Source organism: Cariama cristata, unplaced genomic scaffold (genome assembly GCF_000690535.1).
Source record: "Cariama cristata isolate BGI_N322 unplaced genomic scaffold, ASM69053v1 scaffold10333, whole genome shotgun sequence".
Taxonomy (NCBI): domain Eukaryota; kingdom Metazoa; phylum Chordata; class Aves; order Cariamiformes; family Cariamidae; genus Cariama; species Cariama cristata.
The window spans coordinates 18,260-28,806 of NW_009606646.1; the positions used below are offsets into that span (position 1 = coordinate 18,260).

Genomic DNA, 10,547 nt, shown 5'->3' on the forward strand with positions numbered 1-10,547 from the left:
GCTGGAAGACACCGAGCCTTCCCCCAGCACATCCTCTATCATCTAGGTTATGGAGGGGGGGGGGAGGGAAAAAGAAAGATATAATCTTTACAGAAGCAAGATCAGCAACATCTTTGAGAAGCTCTACTATGCAACCAAGATTCTTCTGATACAGACAACTAGATGCTGCTCCCAGGGTTTCAAAGCTTTGAACTGCTTTTTTTCCTTCCAATATGGCAGCATGCATGTAGTCAGTTAGCATAACCCATCATACATCTTTTATTTACACCAAATATTTCTTCAAACTGAAGCAGCATAATCACAGCATCCAAAGACCATTAACTATGCCATTTTAAAGTGGTTGTGCCAAAAAAGTGAGAAGCATTTGCCACAGGAATTAAAACAAATTACAACAACTAGTAATTCTGACAGTCAGATGGCTCAGGGCTGGTCCCTGTCACTGTACAGAAGGAGTACTCTGATCCGTTGGATTTTCTGCCATTATGATTCAATTCGGTTCCAGCACTGGCCAAGGAAAGTGCCTGGAATGAAGTGCAAAGACTACTCCCTGACTTGTGAGCATCCCACAAGGGCCAGTGGAGAAGGCCAGTAGCTAAGGGCTACTTGCTTGCACTTCACATGATCACAGAATGGTTAGGGTTGGAAGAGACCTTTAAAGGTCGTCTAGTCCTAGTGATGAACTATTCTGGGAATAAGAAGAGGGTCGCATTCTTCAAGTCAGAGTCTGCATCATCAGCAAAGTACTGGCAGCTAACACGTCCTTCCTCCAGGCAGAACTGAGGTCACTAGGCAGTACTTCATAGAGTTAGTCTGTCAGAAGTCACTACAGTTTATAGCAACTGTTTACTTCTTTGCTAATTGTTAAAGTATTTAAAAATCAGTGCATAAAATTTAACTCAAACTAATGCTTCTCCCAGCTTGCAAGACAGCATCCAGTTAAAAGCCTGCTCAATAGGCACAGATGCAGTTTCACCATGCAGCACATTTATGTTTAGACAAAAGGAAGAACAGCTTCCTTCTGTCATAGAAGCTTTTCTCTGAAACAAGGGGCACTGAACACTATTTACAACAGCAAAAACCAGATAGCATTGATCCATTTGGTTTTGATTGTTTGAATATAACATGTTATAAGAATTAAGACAGTTACATCAGGAAACGTGCAAGTCCACTCTAACACTTGTCACAGGCTTATCACCAATACAAAGAAAGTATTACAATATGCTCTGGCTAGTCATAAACTTACTTTTTTGACAAATTATAACATCTGCTCGCTGAACTTTCACCAGCAGATACTTTGTGACTTGGGAATTCCCTGCTTTTGAAAGGAGTCACCACCTTGCAGATATGCCGAAAATCAGACTTTCAAATCTAAAGACACATCATTTACATCTTCTATAGGGCAAACAAACCCTCCAACTATGCATTTGTCCAATTACTGCCACCATATGATGAACCTTTTTTTAATGCAAGCAGCTTTTCCACATTAAAGACTAGGTCAGGATCCTGGTTTAAATCTTAACATTCCTAAGCTGTGTATCAGGTCTGTTTCTTTGCTGTCAGAATAGAATTTTTATTTTTAAACACATTTACCTTTCTACAACACTAAGCCTTTTTACTCGGATTCTACCTACTAATCACTTATACCATCTAAACTAGTCAAGATTAGCTTTTCTTCCTAGTGATGGAGAGGTCAGAATAGAAACGTCAGCAGTTTATGAATTAGGCCCAAGCTTAGACAGTACTTGCTGGACCTGCTTGTCCCTTCTTGCGGTGAAAAGGAAAAAAGTATGCTAACATACAGACCAGTTACAGCTTTCAGACTAAAACCAGTGAACATCAACCATCCACTATTACCTCTAGAGATCAGATGTTCAAGAACTGCACGCTACCAACAGAAGTACCAGAATCCCCATCAAATCATGGCTGGAGTTAAAAACTTGTGGTGCAGATATCAGCCTTTTTCTTCAGACTTGTTACTAGCTCCTAGGTATCAGCAGCATCCCACATATGACTTGGGCTACACAGAGTGTCTACTAGTCACATCAATAACATTGTTTAAACATGCTTTTGACTAGTAGGCTACGGTTGTTTTTCCAACTCAGTAGTAACAGTTCTAAGTAATGAATTAGCCACTATACAGAGGTTTAACTAATAAGATTCAAACTCTCTCAGACATACATCCTTTCAGCCACATTCCTGGCATTGATAACAACTCAACTATATCTCAGAGACCATATTCATCAGGTGTCTCCAGGCTTACTGCCTTCCAGGAAGCTTGCGCAAAACATTCATTTGCTGCAACTTCCAGACTTGGCTGCAAAAGGTTGTTTTCAGCTACTCTGAATTCATACAGTGAATCTTCTCTGAACATATCTGTAATACTTCCAAGAAAGATCCATCCAGGATGCTGATTTTGAGTCTTCAAGTAATGATCAAAAGAAAAAGAAAAAAAATAATCAGCAAGTTTGCCTCATATACTTTCTTTGGAGATGGAGCCAGTATCCCAGGGATAACACTTTAGAAGTAACATCCTATCACTCCAGAGCTAAATCTCTGCAAATTTTAGACTTACACGCTGCATAAAGCAACTTCCAAAAAGCAAGAAGTTTTAGCTTTCACCGAATACAGCAGCAGCAAAGATGCTCCTCATGAATACAGCCAGTCTTAAAAAGAAAGAAACAAAACCTCACCGAAGCCAGGCCAGGAACACTCTTATCCAAGTTAAAGAACTCATTGAAGTCAAACTCTCCTGGAGCTGGTTCTTGTAGAACAGCTTCCCTAGGAACTTCTTGATCTGCTGGAGTTTCATTGGCAATGACAGTTTGCACTTCATCTTCTTCTGCCACTCCACCATTGCATTCTATGCCTTAAAAAGAAAAATCAAGTGATTGCGGAGTCACTGAACTTGACTGCTTCCTGCGGGAACAGTAACTAACAGTCAATGCATTTGCCTAGGAAGTAGAGCATAGGACCAAAGTAATCTAGCCACCTATGTGATATTTCATCAGTTATATCGTGCTGGCTGCAGTCTGCCACAAAAACTAGCACCCACTAGAACTCCTAGCACAGAGCTTCTAGTCTGTAATTACAACTATCTACTTCAAGAAAGCAAGAATTGCCATTGAATGATGCATAAACAACTGCATCCCAATCAACCTTGGAAGTACACAGAACATATCAGATGTTATGACGCACCAAGCAGATACAGCTGTTAAGTTACTGTAACAGCTGCTGCTGTTTTTCCATCAAGAATCCTTTGGCAGCTCCTGCCTTCTTCCTAGGTGTCCCAGAGAGCAGACTCTCCAAAAGCTGGTACTTGACATTAGTTCTTAATACTGTCAATGTATGACAAGTATCACTCCTACTCCTCCAGCAGGAGCAAAGCACGTGTCATTTTAAAGACTCAACAAGCTTGCATGGGTGCTGCAAAAAAAGTTGTGATATTACTACAAACCTAGTATGCTTGAAACTATACTCCATTTTAGTTAAGTGAATACACAACTAAACCTGAACTCCTCAGGTTTAGGCTGTCCACCTGCAGAATTATCTAGTGTTAAGTCCTCTGAGGCAAGAGAGAAGATAAGTTTATACTACAGCTTTTGCAATAGTAATAATTGTAGACTAAGTCCAATGACTACAGACAAATTCATATAGTCTCCAAATTCAGCTTAAAGTTTATTACTGGCAGCTGTATGTCCAACTTGGTGCTCCTAATGTTAGTATTACTATAAGGAAAAAAAAATATCTTAAGTACCTCAGAGCATGAGCTTAGTTTAAATCAAATGTTTAGGACCCAGCAGGATATAGAAGTGGACAAGACCCTTGTAATAACCTACAAAATCCCATTATCATTCAACATCCATTTGAGGGTTTATCCCAGCCTCTCAGTCCTGCCATTCCTTTGGAAAAAATAGTATTTTATCACTTAAAGGTATTTGCAATCTGAAAGACCAATTATGGGCCTTACATTTTGTGCTTCAGGATGACCAAGAACTATGCAAGTTGAAGATAAGAGTTGGTAAACTGCATTATTCTTTACACTTGCCTGGATCTGTAACAGTCACCTCCACATCCAGCAATATTCCATACTAGCAGACAAGCAAGGGTTTTGTCAAATTTGCCATTACCTTCTTTTAGGGAGGCCGTGCGTCGTCTTGTACGTTTTCTCCCTTTGTGATCTTCCTCCAAAATTTTATCATCAAAGCCTGTGAGCTCAATGGTTTCAGACTGACTTGTAGGACCAGCAGAGAACCACTCTGGTTCCTCTTCAGTGTAAGAGTCATTCCTTCTTCGCTCCCCAAAGACACGTTTGCAGTCACCAAATTCCCTCTGAAGTGGGATATTAAAAACATTAACCATAAAATGCTGTTCCACAAGATTCGTCCCTGACCTCCAAAGCAAGTGACAACCTTTTCACACCAGTTCTGGGGGATTTATTAAGGTTTATATGCACACTCTGCATGCTCAGCAGGCTTTTAAATTTTAAACTTCACAGTTGAATTTCTGTTTCATTTCATTGAAGGCTGTTGGTCTGCAAGTGCCTGTATAAACTCAGTTTTGTATCCTGAGATGTGGGCTAGTGGTTCCTCCTTTCTTAAAAAAAGAATTCCTGAAAGCATGGAAAGCTTCCATCTTGCTGAGGTTAAAGCCAATGCTCGCTGACAACTGCTAGGTCAAGAACTACAAACGAACTATTAGACTTTTGAATATCTTGCTATTAAGTCTACCACAGGCAAGGTCTGTAAGATACACAGTATTAGACGTGCCCCAGCTGAGCTCTCCAAAGGACTGAAAACTAATTTTTTGAAGCACCGAGTGCTCACCCTTTACACCATAAAGGTGCTTTTAAGAAGAAATGGCCTACTTTCATGAAACACTTAACTGCTGTATGCAGTTAACCTGCCCCTCTTGCTTTTAGTGCCAAGTGTCCAAAACTCTGATTTAATATGCAACCAAGAAAAGAAAGAACAAACCCTGAAGCGTTTATCTTTGTAGTCCCTCTCACGATCTCGATCTCTTGCATCTCTGGAATCACGTATGTCTTTTTCACCACCCCGGTGGTCTTTATCAAAGTTACGAGAAGAGATAATTCTTCCACTGCCAATCCTACGGCCACCAATGACACGGACACCATCATTCTCCTTTTCTAACGGGCTCCCTGCTCGACGTGAGCTAATAGCTGCAGTTACATGACAGCCACCTCCAAAGCTTCGCCTTTGTGGACTTAAGACTACATCCAAGTCATCTTCTTTCACTCTTTCTCTTGGATCTACAAGTCAAAGACCACACAAAAAGCACTGTATTTAACATATTAGTAAATACAAGTTAGTTATCTGTATAACATCCTTCTGTTCCATAGCCTTACTGCTATCCCAGAACTTTTTGAAGGAAAACACACATGATTTGTTTTTGCAAAGCTAATCTAGCCGAGACCACAGGAAGTGCAGAGGAAAATTAAATTTATAGTCGGATATTGAGGAATCATTGCAGTCTCCTAGGAAGTACCTGCTTCCCCACTATAGACCTTCTAAGTACTCAGTCTTGAACTGTAGAAAAAAATGTCCCCTGCACTTGCATTATTACATATGTATTTACTATTATATAGCAAGAATAGCAGGATGTAACAACTGACTGCTACCTAAGCTTGTTCTTAGATAAGTTACCAGGATACCAGAAACTAGCCTATAGTCAGAGCAACCAAGACTTCCTTGACGCTTACTCTATGCAGCCAAAACAATTTCAGAAAGACTAAAAGTCTCATTCGTGTCATCCCAAAGGAAAGGTTCTGCCAACAGCCTATGTTCACTTTTGAGTTTTGTGCTAAAAGAACGCACTTACCTACTATCCTACGCATAAGAGAAGTCCGATCTGAATCCAAATCTTTTTTAAAGCTTTCCACTGGTGAAGTTCTTCCTGAACTCGGATATAAAGATGCATGCCACTTCTCTGGATCCCAGATGCCATCACTATGAAAATAAAATTGCAGGACTGTTTGCTACTTGTAGTCTAACAAATAACTCAGAGTACTGCTGCTGAAAACCTACAAGTCACTGACTAGCAATCTGCACAAATGAAACATCTTTCATACCCAACTTCTACATCTTTGCCTTGCTATACTTTATTACCTCATACATGGTATTCTGGATCCCTTCTGTTACAGTAAGGAAGTATAACACTCAGCATCAGGTTGTAAAAGGGACAACACACGAACATGTTGACCCACTAGTTACTGGTGAAGTTTGCCTGGTACACTGAAAAAATCTCTCAAGTAGATAGTATGCTGCTGTTCTTAAGCATTCAGAAAATTTTACCTCAATCTCATACTTACTTGTACAATAAATTAATCTGAATAGTAAAAACACTGCTGTTTAGCAAACTTAAATACAAGCCAAGAACACTCTCACCTTTGTTTTCAAAGGAAGTACACTGTCAACAAGGGAGAGTAATCCATCAAGCAAGTCAGCTTGTTGCCACATGACCTAATCAGTCTGTGCTATACAGGCGTGTATATTCTTCGTAGTTTTCCTGCAAGTCTGTAAGACTTGTGTTGTGTGAAGTTGTTTTCTGCTGGATCACATGTTATAATCTTTGTTCAAAGCACAAAATCCCTAGCTAGAGCATTAAGCCTTTCCTAGTAGATCAGTACTTCCGAAAAAAAAAACTGTCATACACTAAACTCTAACACATACATCTTGCATCAACATACGTGCACTTCTTAGCTAAGAATTTTTTGCAATTTAAACTTTTATTTTGAAAGAAATGTACATAGTTTCTGTATAATCAAGAAAATACCTGTCATATTTTTCAGAAAGACAAGAAGGTCTCTGCTTAGAGTAGGGACGCTCTTTAATATCCAGCAGTTCCTCCTAGAAGAAGGAAGGAGTTAGTTCCAATTCTCACCCTGAGAAGATTCAAGTGACCCAAAAGATCTATTCCAGGATGACTGTTCAATTTAGTGTTTTAATTTGACAACTGACATTTCCAAGTATGTTGTTTTATTTCCTGTGAAATATTGCAGTGAAAAGTTGACATTAGACAGCAAGTTTGTTTTTCAGTTTTTCTACCAGTGGCCACTGAGCAAACACTTATCTGAAGCACTAAGCCTTACTAGGTCAGGTTCAGTCCTCCTTCACACTTCAAAGGCCATTCACACCATACGTATTTACGGATGCACTTCCCCGGACAGTTCAGCTTATAAGCCAGACAGGCATCACTGATACTGGAGCTAGTTAAGTTCTCCAGATGGAATCAAAATTGTCATGTTTAATGCTATACAAGATTCAGCAGATTAAAAAAATCATTACCACAATACCAGTTACTAATATAGATCTGGAAATTCCAGACAAGCTTTCCACTTCTGACCACCACCAATTCCAAGATATTTAAGCCTATGTTATACAACTCTCCACTCTACCCAACGCCAAATCAATGTCAAATGATTACTTCAGTTTTCCCACTTTCTACCAGCTTTCAAAGACACTCCTTAGTTTACTATTGCACACCCCTGAGCAGTTAGTCAAGGCAGACTAGTAATCAATCTACAATCTCACTGCAATTTGCTACATTTAAAAAGCATTATTAATGGTGTGACCATCAGTGCTTTCAACCACCATTAACTTCACTGCAGTCAAGATGCACATTTCTAATTAAAACTCACTCAGTCTCCCTGGATTACCTTTCTCCAATCTGCCTCATTCCCAGCTGTACTGACTTGATTCAGAACTGCACAGAAATCAGCAGGCAGCTGGACGGATAATGAAATCCTAACGGCAGACATCACACATCAGCCTAACTGAAGAACTCTTTACCTTTTTCCCCAAGAATACAATATCCTCTAGAGCTTTTACATCATTATGCCCATGTGATTAAAATCAGTTCATTAGCTCTGTGAGCTTGATACTTTTAAAGTTTGCAGATGGCAGCTTGGTAGCTGGACAAAACCTTAATATGCATACACATATACATACGTATATATCCAAGCTTCACCTTGTACTAGTCTTCAGCAAGAGTGCCATTAAAGGGAGAGACACTGGCCTCTCTGCCCCCAGCTTCCCAAAATAACCCTTGATCTATGAAGAACATCAGTGCTGTAACACTATCATAGCCTGATGCAGATGTTACAAGTATTAACAGCACTGTCCACCACCAGATTTGATGTTGGCTATTTTGTTGGCCACAAGAGGGAGTCCCTAGACTCTCGATCAGATCCTATCGCACCTCTCCCACTGAAATGAGGAAAATTTGAATTGTTTCTTGGCTTTCGCTCATTAGCTGAGCGCCCTTGAAGCAACAGCTTCCAAAGAACTAGAAAATACAGCTTGGACTATATAAGACTCTCATAATAGAGGAGATTAACACCAGTGCTTCCAGAGTGTGTTTTTGGGTGGTTTTTTTTTTTAATTCACACACTAGTACTTTTAAGTGGGTGGGGGAAAAGTGTGTTTAGTTGTTGTTAAACAGTTGTACTCAAACTGTCTAGAAGGATTCATAGTATAAGCAAATTTTTTTCCAACTATATAAACTGTTAAAGGAAATCAGTCCTCTTTCCAAAGCAGCAGCACATGTCCTGAAACAGTGTTCCTCCCACCCCTAATTAATAGGAAACTGGATCATGTGAAAATGCCTTACAATGTTGATTACATGAGCACCCGAAACCAGATATATTTCAGAGGCTACTTGTAAAAAACACATACAATGCAAGGTATTTTAACACAGATTGATTTCTGGTGTTTCTTGACTTTAGACTCCTTGGAAACCAACAGATAAACAAGACTAGATGCCTTCTGGCACTAGTTCTAAAACTTCATCCTGATCAAAAACTATAGGTACCAAATTAACAAAACTGAAGCTACAAATGCATCCGTTTCAGTGTACAGCTACCACTAGCTCTAGCTGAATACCACCCAAAAAAGCAACCAGAATTTCAAGCTGCATTCAGTTACCACTCTTGAGAGGGGTTAGGCAAGACTCACTGAGTATAGATACTGCTTTTCCAGTGGCAAGAGTTTAAAGACAGCTCCTCTCCTTCCCTTTATAGTTAATTGAACAACAAGGTCTGAACAATGGCATACTTTGCACCTTAGAAGATTAAATGCACATCTTTTCCAAGAAGTTAGAGAAAATCAGAAAGCCATGCTATTCCCACACAAGTTTTGCCAATTCTGAAGTCACTGGTTTATTTTTGATGTCTAGTTAAAATAAGCTAGCCCCACTATCTCAACAGAACAGAGCCACAGTGATAATTTTTTTCTTTTAAAAAACAACCTACCAGGAAGCTAACAGTTCAGAATTCCTCAAGTGAGATAACACAGTCGGCAACAGCACGCTGTTTCACCCTGTTCCACACTCCAGACCATTTGTTGCAAAGTATCTTAATAGATTTCCACAAAGCAACGACCACCTGTTCCCACAGCTTTCAGCAATGGGAAAATCAACCACCATTAAACTCTTTCTAAAAGCATCTTTCAGTAGTGGTACCAAAATCCCAATTAAGATTTGAACCTTAAACCCCACGGCACAAACTCACTTGGTAGTGAAAGAATCTTTATTTGCAAGCTATTTAGTTATTGTTCTTCCACTCACACATATATCTAGGTATCACAGCTAAACAAAAGCACCTGTGTTAAAGTTTTAACACTAAGCACTGGTTGAAGTCATAAGTGCCTAGGCTTCCAGCAGCCAAATACAAGCAATTCTAAGATTACAAAAGGCATCTTAGTAAACACATAAAAGCTCCTGAAGAGATCTGGTGTGCTATATGTCCTAAGGAAGTGACATCTACTATAAGGAAGCATTTTGGTCAACTTCTTAAAGGAACACTGCTAAAACTAGAACTAGAACCGTGAAGCCTAAGTACTTGAGAAAGCTGGTAGAACAACATACGTCAGTCCCTACAGTCTCCAGAAGTTGCCGTGAGGTGCTCGGATATTAAAATAAGGTGGTGGGAATCAAAAGTCTATCAAGGACAGGATTGCACAGCTACATCACATTTAACAAGCTGCTCATTTCATACCACCTCGCAAATCCTAATCCAGGCAAAGGCTTTTCCAGCCTTCACCTTACTGCTTCCCTCTCGCAGGAGCCTCCACCTCCCACTCTACTTCTGTGGCCAAGAGCTCCACGCACAACTTTAAGAGGAAAGGGGAGAGCGCTGACCTTTGTGTAACGATGCGGGTATTTTGTTGTAATTCTGTTCAACTCCAGGAAAGCGTCACCATTTTCAGTTTCTGTTATGCCTCCTCTTTTATCCATGATTACTTCAAAGCCTTTGACCACGGACCTAATTAAAACAAAACCAAGCCACCAGATATTAAGACATACATTACTAGCGGGTGTATTTTCCTTCCAGCCTAAGACTATTTAGTACTTAGATACAACAGATGAGAAATACGTTCCCTGACAGTGCCTTTTCTCTACTTAGCGCTTCCCCCACCCCGGCTAAGCAGCTCTCGCCGAAATACCGGACCCCCTCCCGAAGCCCGGCCAGACCTGCCCCACGGCCCAGAACCGCGGCCGGGCTCCGACGCGGCTTCAGCACAACAAAGATC

The 10,547-nt window shown here is 40.2% G+C and overlaps 1 protein-coding gene across 2 annotated transcripts in view; it reads right to left on the reverse strand.

The window, feature by feature from the left end:
• The window catches only part of EIF4ENIF1 (eukaryotic translation initiation factor 4E nuclear import factor 1), a 20,201-nt gene extending 9,950 nt beyond the window's left edge, over positions 1-10,251 (reverse strand). The window contains exons 1-7 of one of the 2 annotated variants that reach the window (XM_009696446.1): positions 10,156-10,251; positions 6,793-6,866; positions 5,839-5,966; positions 4,974-5,269; positions 4,128-4,329; positions 2,691-2,866; positions 1-42 (exon numbers count right to left, since the gene is read on the reverse strand). The exon at positions 1-42 is cut by the window's left edge and continues 118 nt beyond it. In XM_009696446.1, coding sequence (XP_009694748.1) covers positions 1-42; positions 2,691-2,866; positions 4,128-4,329; positions 4,974-5,269; positions 5,839-5,966; positions 6,793-6,866; positions 10,156-10,251 — 1,014 coding nt within the window. The remainder of the gene's footprint in view (positions 43-2,690; positions 2,867-4,127; positions 4,330-4,973; positions 5,270-5,838; positions 5,967-6,792; positions 6,867-10,155) is intronic. The other variant, XM_009696447.1, reaches the window with a different exon arrangement.
• Positions 10,252-10,547: the final 296 nt, after the last annotated feature.